Genomic DNA, 15,801 nt, shown 5'->3' with positions numbered 1-15,801 from the left:
AGGGAGGACAATAAACAACACGTTGTATTTACATGCTCTTAGCCATTGTCAAAACTCGAATTTTTTGCGTGCTTATATTGTCGTCTGCAGCATCACCCTTAACGACATTGCGAGACAGAGCACCAAGTGCATCCCCTCCTTCTCTGCTACGCTTCTCGCTACTCTCGCGAGCGTTGTCTCAAGAAAGAAAAAAAAAATAAGTCAAATAAAATAACGGCTGGGAGAGACGGGGAGGAGGACGAGCGGAGACGTCGTAGAAGGGGCAGAGATAGACGGGGGGACCTGCAGAGGCTGGGTTAGCGACAGACAGTCGCAGGGAGGGGAGGGAGAAAGAGAGGGAGGGAAGGAGGGAGGGAAGCCGTCCTGAGAAGTAGCTGCGCGTGACGTCACGAGCTTTCCTGAAAGTCAACAACAAGCCGGAGCGGCAGAAGCGCAGCGGCGTCGCCAGGGGCCGGGAGCAGCTGCAGCCCGCGTACCTCACTCACCGGGGCCGTTAGTATTGCTCGCCGTCCGAAGTAACAGCGGTGCCGACGCGGTTATTTTTTATTTTTTGTCTTTAGTGTTTCCCCCCTCCTCCTCCCGTTTTGCTGGGCTTTTCCTATTCATAATTCTCGCGTAGAGGAAGGCGCCGGCGCACAGGGAGGCTGCCGAGGCGAGGGGGGAAGCCGTCGGTCTCCCCATCACTGCCCGCGTCAGGTAATAAATGACTAATAATGCAACTGATGATGCCGCCGATCGGGTGCGGGGCTGGTTTCTGGCGACGGAATCGGGGTTAGCCGGGCGGTTGGGGCTGACAACCGGCTGGCGGGCCGGGGGGCGACGGGGACGGGAGGCTGGTGGTGCTGGGTTGGTTGAGCTAGATGCTGCAGCGACATGGGAGAGACAGGAGGAGGAGGTGGAGGAGCAGTCGTGTGGCCCTGGCCTACCTTCCCCTCACTTTCAAGCGCCCGGGAAAAAATATAAAAAAAAACGGCACGAAATGCAGTTATGCTACAGCCTGCAGTCCAAGTCAAGGAGGTGGCGTCAGCTCCAGCGTTAAGCCGCCGACGTTATTGCCGGCGTTTTGGGATGCGATGGGGAGGTTAGCTTACGGCTAAGTATGTTGTCGGAAGATGATGCAGTAGCTAGCATTTAGAGGACCACCGCTTGCGATATCACCCCCTCCTTCTCCTCCTCTTCCTCCCCCCCCCGCACGGCTACATGGTCTCTGACGGAGCTGTATTTCTCACGACGGCTTATCCCGCCTGTTATTATCATTATTATTTTTATTTTTAATCTGACAGAAAATGACACCCCGCCCGTGGAACAAAAGCCCTTGTTTGTTTATCGCCAACGGCGGCCGCGGCGGTGTAACGGTGCCGCCTCCATTGTTTCCTAACGCCTCGATAATAAGACCGGTCATGATAAACAAACCTGTCAGCGTCAGCCATTACTGCTATTTCAGTTTCACTCTCTGGAGCCGGTCGACTAGCTAGCGTCATCTTGACCGCCGTTTTTTCGGGCTGAAAAAGGCCAGTTTTGTAATAAGACATTACTAGAACAGAGCGTGACAACCACCACCACCCCCCCATCACAACAACCCCACCTTCCCTAAAACCCAATTGACCTGACAGCGATTAACTTTTTGATGCAGTAAATGCGTTGGTGTGGCTGTGGATACCTGCGCAGTGGGAATGTGCGCTGTTTGTGCATATTGTGTGTAAATGAGGGAGACATTGGTACTACCATTGATGCCGCCAGTGCAGGCCTGTCCAACCTTGCAGTTACATAAAATGTCTGTCAGAATGTGTGCAACGAAAGCCTCAAATAACTTTGTAGCTGACAGACTTTGATTTGAATGTTAATGAGGATGTGCCTGTGTAAAGATATCCCAGGAGTGTGCAGAACTAAGTAAAGCATGTTTTGTGTCACAACTTATGTCACTGTTGCAGGTTGATCACGCATAACAATAATCTGCAATTTAGCAGATGGAGATAAGGAATTTGAAAAAGCACCCTGCCTTGTTTTGCACACGACCGCCTGGTCAGGCGACAGTGACAGACACTTTTGTGGTTCAGTCACTGGTGCTTGGGGTGGTCAGAGCCATCACAGCTGGCCTTTTCCATCTTAAATACTGACAACTGATACAGTAATCAGCATTGTGAGTGATAGTTGCACCATGTGTAGGGAGGTGCTCGATGAATAAGTTGCATTCAGCCTTGCAACCCATTATCTCACCAGTTGGTATCACTACATTTCAGCTAAATTATAGATACGCTTCACTTTTCAAAAGGCTGCAGCCCTATGAATCAGTGTTGAGCCAGTTTAAGACAAATCCTCTATGACAGTTGGCCCCAGTTTTTTTTCCCTGTGTTGAATTTATATGGTGTGGTATCAGAGGCCTGTGTGTGAATAATCGCTACAAAAAGATTGGAAGTCGTTGTAAAAATTAAATGGCGCAAAATGGCTTGTCTTATCACTGCCATAAAATAGTGTAAGGTCGGGTTTGATGGTCATTGGTAGCTTTAGTGGAAGTAATTCATATTGGCTTTCCCTTGCCAATGGTAATGGCCTTTCATTCATGAAGATTTCAGATGATGTGAAGTGCTGGTCTAGTGTAGGACCAGTGTGGTTTGATCTCTAGAGCTCAATTTGTTTGCAGCTTCAGACTGTAGCCTGTGCTGTTCTTCGGAAGTTCAGTTTGCTGAGATAATATTAATCTTAATAGTTATTAAGCAGTTATTAAACAAATCCCAGTACTTATTGTACATATGAAGTTGACCTTTTGAATGAAGAAACCTTCTTGGTAATCTTGCAGCAAATGCAACAAAGATTAGTGATTTGCTTTTAGTGAACTGCTAAGGGTTTCAGGAAGTCAAGCTTGCTGTTTGAAACTATCGATGGCAGACCGCACGGCCGTCGTGGAAATGCAATTACACAATCGCGCCGTGTAGCGCCTTCAGTCGGACCAGTGACTTCCAGATTTTGTCCCGTGCCAGTTACTGTGATGCTTGAGGATCGGTTTGAGCTGGGAAGTACCTTAGCATGACAAAATAATAAATGATGGCCTGAGCCATGAATGAAAATGGCAAATCATCAGCATTGACAACAAAGTTTCATTTCCTTCATTTTGGTTTCAGATTAAATTGCTGCATTGTTTTGTTTTAGTATCAGGTGTTTTTCTTGAACAGGTCTTTTTTTTTTTTTTTTTGGAAACTCACTAACTGGTCTGTATGTGAGTCAAGATGTGTGGTTATATATTAATGCACAGCCCCCTGCTATTTGTGTAGTCTGGTCAAAAAAGTATATATATTTTTAAATCTTGGTGTATTTGTGCTAATTCTTATATTTCATTTTAATGTCTTAATCTCGAAAAACCCTGAGATCAATGTCTGCGCTCCTAACGCTTGACTGGACCATTTATTTGCTGAGTCTGAAGAGGAATTGTTTTAACTTGGAGAGGTTTTTAGTGTCTGAAGATGTTTGATGATGGCCTGTGGCACCGTGAGCGTGTGGCTAAGCATAATGTTCTAAGTGCTTCCATAAACCCATCTCCGATTACAGAACTGATGCAGTTTTTATTTGGTTTCTTAAGTGGGAGTAACACAGAGTAACCTGATAGGCTTGTGCTAAGGAAATGCTCGCGCTCTACACTAGGTTAGACAAGGTCACCTCAGACCACATCCTCGAATCAGCACGAGTTAAAAGGCAGTGGATAGGAAGTTGACGTAGTCTGCAACTGGAGATGGTGACCTGTTCTCATATAACTGGGCAGAAGGGCAGTGCCACCTCCCGGTGCCGTTTTGGTGGCTCGTGGTGGTTCAGTGCCTGAATACATAAGATTTGCCTCTCTTCTTCCTTCCACTCGAGAGTCGCTGTCTCCCACCCAAGCGGTTGAGAGGAAACCACAGTCTGATCACGTGTACCTGCCTGCCAGACATGCTAGCATCTGGGACTAGTGGCTGACACACGCCCCTCGTCTGCAAGCAGGGGGACAATGCTGGCGAAAAACAACCTTCTTCCCTTTTGTTTTTGAGTCTGAGTTTCACTTCACAACTAAACAAAAAGTATTGGCAGTTTCACACTGACTGGAGGGGTGTAGCTGTACAGGTTGTGGCGACTGAAAAAATAAAAGTGAATGTATGTTTGTATTGCAGTGTATCAAAGGGGAACACCTATACCCATGGTTTCCTATTTAAAAATATGTTCTGGTAAGCTAAAGTGAAAAATTGGTTCTTTTGAGGAGGCTGATGTTAAAAAATGGCGAACAACAAAATTGTTTCGTTATTTACAGGATTTGTGGGTCAAATCTCCAGTAAACAGATAAAATAAGTCGTCATCAGTAGTTATTAACTCCTCAGATTTGACTAAAACTTTATTTAAGCTGTGAGGCTGGTTTGTAGTTGATCAAGTTGCTTGATGCCAGGTGAACCATGGTCAGGCTATGCTTCCTACATTATGATTTTGCAGAAATTGATGGCATTTGGCGTACGAATCCGCTTTCCATGCTCAGCTGTCTGGGGTACCGGTTTTGTTGCATGTGCAGGAGAGTCTTTTGATTATGGGGTCCAGCATTCCCCCGTTTTGGTGACTTCCAGGTGGATGAGTTTACACAGCCATGTTATCAATGTTATTATTCCTTTGCTTGCCATTGGTTGCAGCTTAAGCAGTGTTTTATGCACCAGTATTGTTTATGGGATTATTAAAACAAGTTTTCATTCTCTGTGGTGTATAAACTGGACCTCTGTTGGAATTTGATGTGTGAATTTCTCTTGCCTCTTTTATGGGTTGTTTATATACTGGCCAAATGTGGCTTTAGTGTGGGGTCTTGTGACACCTTCGCTGAGCCGCTTCAGCTCTCTGTGTCTGAGCTTTGCCGTTGTCCGGTTGGCTGCCATCGGCCTCGCTGGCCAATGCCACATCTCTTGATCAGTCTGACACACTGTCTGTCTGGCCTGTCCCTAGATTTTTCTAGCTGATTTTACAGCTGGTTTTATAGTGTGTGGGCTGTCGCCCAGCAGGTTTCCACTCTTGCTGGAAATTTATCCCATTAATAAAAAAAAATTAAAGTGTGACAGTAGCTCCTGTCTAAATAATTACAATCTGAGAATCAACCTTGTGAATTTCCCTATTGCAGCATTGTGTTTCTTCTGTATGGGCTTTATGTCGCCCTGTGCCGTGGCGAGACTGATTAATGGTGTGTGGCTGCTCCTGTCTGGACCCCTACTTCCCCCACCCTCGCTTTGGGTTGCCCCCCCTCGCTGCCTGGATGTGCTCTCCCCACCCCCGTCAGAAATCAAATGAGTATCTCAATGGTGCTTCCCTTGGTTACATAAAGGAATTGGATTTTGAGCGTTGCTGCAGCTGGCTACGTGGTGACAGGCTTACGCGGGCAGGGCTGGGGCTTTGTCACAGCGGGATTTGCCTTTGTGTCACTCTGACGGGTGTCTGGGGGGGGGGGCACGACAGTGGTCGCGGTGGGAGTACTGGGGGGTGGAGTTGAGAGCATGTATCCATGTGTGCGTAGCCTGTGAACGCTGCATCCCCTCCAACCTGCATAAGCACCGTAGTTGCTGTTCCTTCACATCCAGCATCAGTACATGACCCACACACCCAGTGGCTATTTTGCTGATAAACAGATATTAATTTTTTGTCCCTCCCATTTATGAAATCTGGGTGAGTTTTTTTCAAGGCTCTACCTCATGTTTCAAGCACAGTTTCTGGTTCTCTCCTCCTGCTTGGCACTAGTACTGGCCTTGAACCTGTATTTCCCCTATTATGGAGCCCATGTTTATTGTATATTGAGTTGCTTTGTTTCAGGGTCCAAAATGTCTGCGTGGAGTCTACCCCCTCAACCCTATTATATTAGCTTTTGGTAATATAATAGGTTATAATAGGGTATTATAGTCTATGTAGTGTGCTACATAGACTATGGAGTTGAACTTATTCATTAGTAATACTATGTTTAAGATGATAAAAACTGTTGAGTTTAGTGTCCTTAATGTGGTGGGAACATAATGTAAAAAGATCCCAGAATGCCTCTCTTCCTCTGTAAGATAGGTTGCCCAATCATGGCAGTCCTGCCTGAAGGATTGGGGCCCTCGGGGATTTTGCTCTTAAATGCTTTTTTATTGATAGCGTTTGGATAGTGAGTCACCTCCCTTGGTGTTTTGAGGTTTGATGAATAAAATGCACTTTGCAAAACCTTCAGGACCTTTTTTCCCCCATTAGGAGCTGGGTTACCTATCTTTGGATTTGTGTGGTTAGGTTTGCCTGAAGCTAGGGTCTTCTGTTAGTCATGGTGGATGATTCCAGCATAAGCACTGTCCAGTCCCATATCTGAGTGTCTTGCTATGCTGACTACGTTAAATCTTTTGGCAGTGATATTGCTCCTGATGTTTATGCTAAAATCTGGTTGTAATTTTTATGTTACCTGTCATGTAGTGATTTATGACATTATCATTTTGTTTGTCTCCAAAATCCAATGGGAAATATAAAGCCAAAGAATGGACAGGGTCCAGAAACTTGCTTTGCCTGAAGGTTTTTTTTGGGTATCGAAGATGGTGTTTGTGTCTGTCAGTAGTAGTGATACACCGATTAAGGACATTTCTGGTCGAATATTACAAAAACTGACACTGATACCGATTGTTGAAAGGGACACTCCATCCAAACAAATTTTAAAATAAATTACATTCCAAAAATATGAAAAAATATTTATTTTTTGTTAAGAAAACACCAATTCTGGCATACAGCAATAGTCCCGGGGCACTATATTTTATACCTGTATACATCTTATATATTTATAACATTTCTAACAAAGAAAGGCTGATCATCAAGTATGATAATTGATAATTTTTTGAGTAATATCTTTTGATTTCGCATGGTCTGCACTGAACTTTCTTTTGCTCAAACGCGTGCCTTACTGACACACAAGCGTTATTCGGCAGCACTGCAGTTTTCATTATTGGAACAGATTTGGTTTTCAGGAACTCTTCATGCTCTTCACTGTCTCAACCAAATTTGTTGTGTTGAAACGTTTATTAGTAGGTCCTCCTTGTGAAATTGTAGCAGAGAAATGTTTGCAAAATGCATTTCTAACGTTGTTTTCACTAATGTTAAAATAATTCCACACAGCAGATATTTTAACTAACTATTTAGTACTTGGGTGTGCAAAGCAATATGGCTCACCGTTTTAAAGGGAATTACCGGTGGTAAATACCGGCTTATTGTTACTGTGTCTACCAATAGTTGGCTGATGCAATCGGTACATCTCTAGTTAATAGTGTTTCTTTAGTGCCGTTGTAGAGTAGTGAGGATGGTGTGTGTGTCAGTAGAATATCACGGATGGTGTGTGTGTCAGTAGCTTGTCCTCAGCAGCCATAATGATGAGTGTCATGGGGACATTGATTGGCTGAATGCATTGCTTGCCGTCATCTTCTCTGTGTGTCATTTCTTCTGCTCCATTGCCTGACTTAGTCCATCAGTGGCATTAAATCCTGAAAGGACTCATTTTGCTCCCCTTGGGAAAGGAGGTGTGACCTATGTGGGTCTTTGTTTTACTTTGTGAAGAATTATTAACTAGTGTAACTAGTTTTTGCATTGATGGTGCCTGCAATTCTTTCAGTTTTGATAGTTCAGAGTTGACAGGTCACTGTGTATCGCTAGTAACGTTTGTCTAAAAATATCCCTTTTTAATCTTTGTCTTGATAGAGGGTGAATTTTGGATTTTATTGATACTATTTTAAAATGTGTGTGTCTCTGGCACTTTCTGTAGTAGATTAAACGCAGTTCTGAAATGGATTCGAAATGAGACGCTTACTACATGGTGGCTCTGGGTTTTCATGCTTCCCCAGCCACATGCAAATCAGTCTGTCGAAGCCGCTGCGTCTCTTCAGACTTTTATGGGATGATGCCACTTCTACGAAGCAGTCATCGATGTTCGGAGACAGTGAGGTCACGTTTCCAAATCTGGTCAGCGGCCCTATTGAATTTAAAACCTCGTTAGGCCGGTGACAGTGGCGGTGATGTGCCTGCAGCTTAGTGTCGCGAGCAGTCTCCTGTGGTTAGTGTGACCTGTGGATTATACGGCTATTAAATTGGGTTTGCAATTTTTACATTTTTTTTTTTTTTTTTGCAATATCCTATTTTTTACAAGGACACAAACAGGAGCTTTTTTTGTATTTGTGTAAACCCAGTCCAGCTCTCTGTCGTATCAGGCAAATCTGGAGTTGGAAGGTATTACCACTGCTCTCAGGTTAACTTTTAAAACTTTGATGATGCCAGTGAAATATGTGGACTTGGTTATCTGGAGTGGAAATGTAACAATTCTTATTGTGTATGTGAAAACTTTCAAAGTAATTTTGTGGTGAACCATGCTTGGAAGTGTTGGTGCAGCTTATTGATGGGTGGTGCATCCAGATTAGCCCAGAAGATCTCTTATGGTCTCCTCTCCCATCCTTGGGGTTGACTGAGAGGCACCAAAATGATCCTAGGTCTAAATGAATGCTTCACGTAACGAAACTGACATTCAGTGCCAAATACATTGTTCCTGCTAAGGCTAACGTATAGATTTACCACACTAGTTATCACTGCACGTCTTATAATGAATTATAATTTTTACTTATGCAGTAATGCATTGCATTTTTTTTTTAATTGCTGTATACCGTGACTGATTTCCTGTAGTTCACAATAATGGATCAGAAAACTATTTATAGTGCATTTGTGTTGCACTCTTCAGACTTCAGTGTTTCTTAATTTCAGGTAAGTAGTTCTAATTTGACCTTTGTAGCAAAGGTAAAGGGGGGGGGTGCATTTGCCGTGAAATTAATTGCTGTCAACACCAAGAAGAAACTGGACTGGAGGTATGGCATGTGGACGAAAGGTGGTCTGATCCGGGACAGGACTAATGAAAGTGGGCAGTTGTTGACTGATTTCTTGTATTGTTATATTTATGGATTCTGAACTGAGAAGGACCTGCAGTTTTCACAGCAGTTCCACCTTCACCTATGAGGTTGAGTATCCACATTCCAGGCCTGGAAATGTGTGGTACTTCTGTGTTTTGGGGCTTCCATGACATAGATTTTGTGTTGTAGTTTCAATGCAAAAAGGGCTATTTACCTAAATATCGATACTAATGGACTTTACAATTCCTTCTGGGTCAGGTCACGCTGTATCGTATCAGATCAAATTGTGTCCCATTTGGAGGTACACCTGATATATCATGTTGTGTTTGCATTGATATCCTGCTCTGCATTGACATTAATTCTCTGCTGTACAAGCTGGCCGTTGGTCTTGGGATGTAATCACTGTGTTGACCAATCACAGTGCGCCTACCGTTGTTCCACTATATTCTGCCTAGTCCTGCACCTTGTGTGATTCTGCAGCTGTCCTGCTCCAGTTGAGGGCGATTCTGACTTCTTTGTGTTTGCAATGTGCAGGGGCTCGAAGTAGCTTAAGTTGTCAGTGGCTTTTGACCGTGCCCATCATTATGGGGCTTAATCACTCTGCAGAAGCAAATTTGGGGCCCAGAACTGGCCCTGTGTGGTTATAAGCTGACCTACGGCTCCCTGAACAGTTACACTGAAGCCAATCCGAAGCCATAACATATGGACTTTGAATAAACTTCCGAAGGCCTTTGTAGTTTCAGTGTTTGTGATCCTGAGACCTGGGTATGATTCAGTGTCAGCTTTGTTCCTGAGTCCTCTAAGCTTAAGACTGCTCTGCTCTTTAATCTCACGCGGAGGTTCAAGGCATGTTAAGTACGACCGCCCAACGCCTTTGCGTTCAGAAACGATCAAGTGAATTGAGGCAGCTGTTCCACGAAGGCAGCGATGTGTTTGGCTGGCTTGAGTCTGTTTCCTTGAGAATGTTTTGTTAACATTGTTGAATAATCAGCATTTTCGCAAAGGCCATGTATTATGTAGTCATTAATAATGGCCAACTGCCATTAATCAACAATTTATAGCGTGGTGCAGCTGCACGGTTTCATACCTTTTCTACGTTGTGGCTTCCAAAAATAGCTGCCATCCCGGGTAAGTGGATCGCAAGCTGTACAGTGCCGTCCCACTGGTCTTTGTATGCAGTAAACATGCCGTCATAGTAGCCAAATGGGTAACTGGTGCTTCTAGGGCAAACTTAGTGCTGTTTTGAAGCTGGCTGTGCATCATAAGTTCTCAGACACTGATATAGTTTCTCTCACTGATTCTCATGATCCTGAATTTTGGAGGTATGCATATAGTAGGGTGAAGCATCTATACCATTCATTGGTAACTAGGATACCTAGATAAACAGTAAAACCTGTAAGTCCCCCTGCATAAAATAATTGTTTAATTAATTCATTCAAAGCACCATCTTTCCCTGAGCAGTGTAATTTGGTGAAAATGAGGGGACAAATGCATCACTGTTATCTGTTCACTTTTAACCAGAGACATAACACCAGATAATCAAAAGCTTGTCTTTAATGGTGAAAAGCTGACCCACCGCATTACTGTGGAATGAATAGAGCAATGCTCTGTGTACGATGTGGTCATTCTTGGTGTATAGAAGGGAGCGATTCTGCTATGATGACATGATGGGTGTGTGTTTATGGTGGCCTTCGCCCGCCACGTGCCCGTGCCGTTGGTCTGTTTTTATGAATGACGGCTCCATTCTGTGAATCGGCAGCTCGCCGCGGTTCAGGCTCGGCGCTCGTTCTGAAAGCGAGTGGGATGTGCAACGGTCCGCTCTGACCCACATTACTGTAGCCGGGAGCAGCGCAGAGGCACAGTCAGAATGGGGCGCGCTCTCCTGGGCACCACGCCGTGGTCTGAGAGAGCTGCTCGATGGACAGCTGCCTTTCCACGTGACTGGAGTAACCGCGTACGCCAGACCCAGAGTCTTGTGGTGACTGCTGCCCGTCGTTCGGTCCACTTACGTGGTACCAGCAGGAAAGGGGTATGGGGCAGATAGGGGGGCATTAAGGAGAAGGGCAACGGCTGTTCTTGCCTGGAATGGGGGGGGGGGGGTTGTTTGTGTCCTAACAATGACTTTCTTGTTTGTTATGTCAGAGTGTGTATGACTTGAAGGGGGGGGGGGGGGAAGAAGAGTGAGGGAGAAGGGGGGAATATTCACGCATTCCTTTTTTTTCCCTGTTACTTCCTTCCAGGCTGAGTCACCACCGGAGAGTGGGAAGGACAGAAGAGAGAGCGAGCGAGAGAGAGAGAGAGAGACCGACTCGCAGCGTGTGAGGGAGACAGTAAGAGCGGGCGAGAGGGAGCGCAGGAGCGAGTGAGCGAGGGAGGGAGCGATATCACGAAGCCGGGAGAGCTGACCCCCTCCCCGGCGGGCCCCCTCCTCACCCCCGACTCCTCAGGAAGCCGTTTGCTGGACTGGCAAGCCTGTCGTGGAGCCACCATGAGCGATGTCACCATCGTCAAAGAAGGCTGGGTGCAAAAAAGGGGTAAGTGCCCTGATTGGGGCGCAGGGGTTGTTTATGTAACAGGCTGGGCACTGGCAAGCTGTGTGTGTGTGTGTGTGTGTGTGTACACACCTCCACTTTGTGCCGGCCACCATCCTCTTTTCGGCCCTCTGTTGGCGTCTCTATCAGGCCGTCTTGTGGTATGAGTGTATGATCGCAGTGTGTCCCTTGGACACACGTGTCCACATGTGGATGAAGCTGTGAGTGTGTGAGAGAGAGAGGGAGATGTAAGCTTTGCTCTGCTCTCCGCCATCGATTGTACTTTTAAAATTCCGTGTTGGAATGCTGTGGCACCGCAGAGCTTGTCCTGTTGAGAGTTTCTTTTTTTCTCGCTCACTCGCTGCACCCCCCCCCCCACCCCCACCCGTCGCTGCCGGCAGCCTGTACCATGCTGTCTATAGCGCGTGCCGGCATCCGCGGGGCCGTCATGCCTTAGAAACGTCACCATGCCTGCCTCGCGGCGAGTCTGTGTGCGTCTTGCTTGTGCGTGCTTTTTGGCCTGCTTACATAACTGCCACGCCATCGTACGAGGAATGGGGCGGCTGAGGCTGTGCTTCTGGGGCAGGGTCCTGTGCACTGAGAGCTCTGGTCCGGGGGCGGAAGCAGGACACATCACCCTATGTGCTCTGTTTGCGCTGGGCTGCTGTGAGTCAGAGAGTGCACTGCTTTTTATGACTGATGTACTCACTCAGAGTCTTAGATCAGTACTCACTCATAGGCTTAGATCAGTATTCACTCAGACGCTTAGATTAGTACTCACTCAGATGCAGTACAGTTCTCACTGTTAGACTGAGAATTAGAGCTGGGCAATTGATCAAATTTTAATTTGAATTATGATTTTGGCATCCAGTGACAAACAAACTAACAAAATAATCGAGATAAAGTTGTTATCGTGCCGCTTTTCATTTCACAATGATGCTCCTGTTGTGTTGGACCCCTTTCTGGCCCCTTTTATTTGTTTCTCAGTTATATTAAGAGTGGAAATCCACTGTTAAAAAGACAATGCATTGTATTTATCATGAGTAATCGTGTTAAATAATCGTGATTATGGTTTTTGCTAAAATCGAGCAGTCCTACAGAGACTTACCCAAGATGTAGATTATTGGCCTGTGCAATGTACTCAGCACTTGCTGTACAGCACTGAGTGATGTACTCGACATACGGCTCTGGTGGGTGGGCAGTGGTGACTGACTGGAGGCACTCTTCACCTGCTGTTTGGCTCGGTTATGGATCACCTGTCCACGCGTGACATGCCTGCCTTGATTTAGTGCACTCTGGATGCCTGTGTTGCTCACTCAATTCAGTGGCTGAAATTTATTTTTATGGAGAAAATACAAGCACTGGAGAGAAGGGTCATTGGGCCTTAATGTCTGATGTGATTTGTGTGATCTCTTGCCCCATGAGTCCAAAGCACATACTCCATTATGGGATGCGTGGCCTCATCCTGCTGTGCCTTCACTTAGTTGTTACAGTTAATAAATCAAGATTAGTAACAATCCAATCAAGAATATGACTGATTTGTTGATATACTGTGGAAGAGTGGATCTGTTATGCCAAATGAAACTTACCATCTCTCTCTCTGCCTTCTTCATCATGCTGCAGCATGATCTTTGTGATGTTTTTGTGATGTGGTGTAATCAGGAGGGCCTGACGGTCAGACAGTCAGGAACACTTATATTGCATGGATGAATGGTGCCAAAGAATTGCAATAAACTGCTGAATTTTGTCTCAACCAACCTAAAGTAGTATACAAGTATTTATTTGTGTTCTAATGTTATTTAAGCTGAGTGTAAGCAGGCTTGTTTATAGTGGGAGAAAGTCTGATGTATTCTAGTTGGGCGATTTCTCTACCAAGCACCGACGATTCTGTTAGAAACTAATTAGCAAATGATTACTTAATTGGTGGATTGTCTGTTGTATTCAGTTACATGATTGTTCATTTTTAGAGGTATGAATCTGTACTTTTACCATTTTATCAGTGTAGTGCCCATGTAAATTCAGAAAGGTCAAATCATCATCGCTGAGTTGAGTTTAACTAAGCCTCATCATGAGCACAGCTGGAGCAGCTGGTGGGGGGCCGGGATCTTGGGATCTTACTTGAGAGTGTTTCGTGGAATTAGGATTTGGATAAGCGGAAGGTGCCAATGGCGAGAGCGGGTGGTTGTGTGGCGTCTGGGGGGCCTTGAGTGGCCTGGGCCGGGTGGGCGCTTTACCCTTCACATGCGTATCACTGGCAGTGATGTGCAAAGCTTTGTCTCCCATGCTCTGCCTGGGCCACGCCCATCTGGAGCTCTGGCGATGGTGCGGCGGAGGCGGCGCTGCCTTGGGCTGGGAAACAGACCTTGTTTTGTTGGGGTTGGAGTGTGTCCAGGACGACCCTGGTCACCCCGCTCTCTTCCTCTCTCTCTCTCTTTCCCTCCCTCCCTCCCCTTGCTTCCATTCTGGCGGACTCTGCATTCCCGCCGCTGTCGCCGCCACCGAGCTAATGCTGGCCCGGGCCTGGATGCAGGCCGCGATCCATTCCGCTGCCTTTAAAAATAGAGCCGTGAGATTCAGTGGGAAAAAGGGGGGAATGGTGACATAATTTCCTGTTGACGGCACAGCTGAATGGGGCTCCTCTGAGAAAGGGCCAGCAGAAGGGACTGGGCCATGGCCTCCTTTGAAATGCCTTCAGACCCTCTTACACACGGTGCGGAAGTGCTGACCTAACCGGATGAGGGATGTGTGCCAAACTTTTCTGGGATTGGTGTTCCAGTAGTAGTGTTTCCATGCTGCCTTCACGTGTGTGGTTCTGCCCCAGTTCATCTTCAGGACCCTTACAGTTGCTGATCAAGTTGTTGTTAGTGTCCTATTAACTGATTGCTTTTCATAGCATGAGCATCATAGCACCAACTGAAAAATGAACGGTGATCCCTGGTGACGCTTGCTGGAAATGTGACATGAGTTCACCTTTGTGCTCAAAAGTACCTGAATGTGTCATTTTTGCCGGTCAGGACAGGTGATCTTTTGAGACCAAAGCCTGGCTGCTTCTGCTAGCACCATGTCTGTTCCTCGGGCTGCATTCTCATCTTCTCACAAAAGGTGCCTGTTTCCCCTCTTTCCCAGATCTTGACAGGAGAGTGGGATTTGGGTTAGGATGTGGAAAGCAGGAGATGTGGATGCTGACAGCTCGTTTGACGCAGAGCAGCAGTTTTTCAGAGCCTGTACCTTTTTTTTTTTTTTTTAACTTTGCCTGACCAGAATACCTGCTTATGCGGAGACTAGGGAAGTTTAGCTTTAGTGAATGATTGAACTTTAACATCTAACTCTTCTAGTTGTTGGGTCCCTTCTCTTCAGACAGGCAAGATCGACACATTGATTTTTCGACTGTTGTGTCACCCTGTTGGTGTCTGACTGTGTTTGTTTGTGTCATTGTTGTGCGGTTGTTGCTTAGGGGAGTTTTTTCTTTTAATCCATTGGGAAAGGCATCCCCTAAAATAGATCTCATTCACCACCATCTGAAGCGTGAGCAGAATGTATGAATTACATTTGGAGGGCAAGTGTAACGGTCAAAGAACTGGACTTAATGGTTTAGGTCCCAAGAGGGTGGAGCTGCCTTATGCCTTAGAGCAAAGTCTCATTTCCACTTAAATTTCTGTATAAATGGGTTAAGAAGCATCTATAGTAAGGCAGTGTCAAGTCATTTTGAGGAAGTGACCCCTTTGAGCAAATGATTCCTTAGTTATGAATCAATGTTTGTTTGGGTGTTGGGTGCAGGGTGCTTTGTAACATAGCGGGTCGGGATGCCGCTTGCTTTGTGACATAGCGGGTAGCGATGGAGGGTGACGTAGCAGGTTGGGATGCGGGGTACTTGGTGGCGTAACGGGTCAGGATGTGGGGTGACGTAGCTGGTCGGCATGGAGGGTGACGTAGCGGGTCGGGATGTGGGGTGACGTAGCGGATCGGGATGTGGGGTGACGTAGCGGGTCGGGATGTGGGGTGACGTAGCGGGTCGGGATGTGGGGTGACGTAGCTGGTCGGGATGGAGGGTGACGTAGCAGGTCGGGATGTGGGGTGACGTAGCTGGTCGGGATGTGGGGTGACGTAGCGGGTCGGGATGTGGGGTGACGTAGCGGGTCGGGATGTGGGGTGACGTAGCTGGTCGGGATGTGGGGTGACGTAGCGGGTCGGGATGTGGGGTGACGTAGCGGGTCGGGATGTGGGGTGACGTAGCTGGTCGGGATGTGGGGTGACATAGCGGGTCGGGATGCGGGGTGCTTTGTGACGTAGAGGGTCGGGATGCAGCCCCAGAATATCTGCACTGTGTTGGTGTGGATCTGCTCTGCGCCCAGTTTCCTGCTATTGACGAAAGACACGGTATTTAGGGG

General features: G+C 46.4%; 1 protein-coding gene across 3 annotated transcripts in view; it reads left to right on the top strand.

Moving 5' to 3' along the window:
- The first annotated feature begins 348 nt into the window (after positions 1 to 348).
- akt3a (v-akt murine thymoma viral oncogene homolog 3a) overlaps positions 349 to 15,801 on the top strand; it is a 67,605-nt gene continuing 52,152 nt past the window's right edge. The window contains exons 1-3 of one of the 3 annotated variants that reach the window (XM_072709424.1): positions 349 to 492; positions 620 to 696; positions 11,123 to 11,416. In XM_072709424.1, coding sequence (XP_072565525.1) covers positions 11,371 to 11,416 — 46 coding nt within the window. In that variant the 5' untranslated portion in view covers positions 349 to 492; positions 620 to 696; positions 11,123 to 11,370. Of the gene's footprint in view, positions 697 to 11,122; positions 11,417 to 15,801 lie in introns of all 3 variants that reach the window. The other 2 variants (XM_072709425.1, XM_072709426.1) reach the window with 2 other exon arrangements.

The sequence above is a fragment of the Paramormyrops kingsleyae genome, chromosome 3, assembly GCF_048594095.1.
Source record: "Paramormyrops kingsleyae isolate MSU_618 chromosome 3, PKINGS_0.4, whole genome shotgun sequence".
Taxonomy (NCBI): Eukaryota; Metazoa; Chordata; class Actinopteri; order Osteoglossiformes; family Mormyridae; genus Paramormyrops; species Paramormyrops kingsleyae.
The sequence above is the reverse complement of the archived record's forward strand: the minus strand, read 5'-3'. Positions and strand labels throughout refer to the sequence as shown.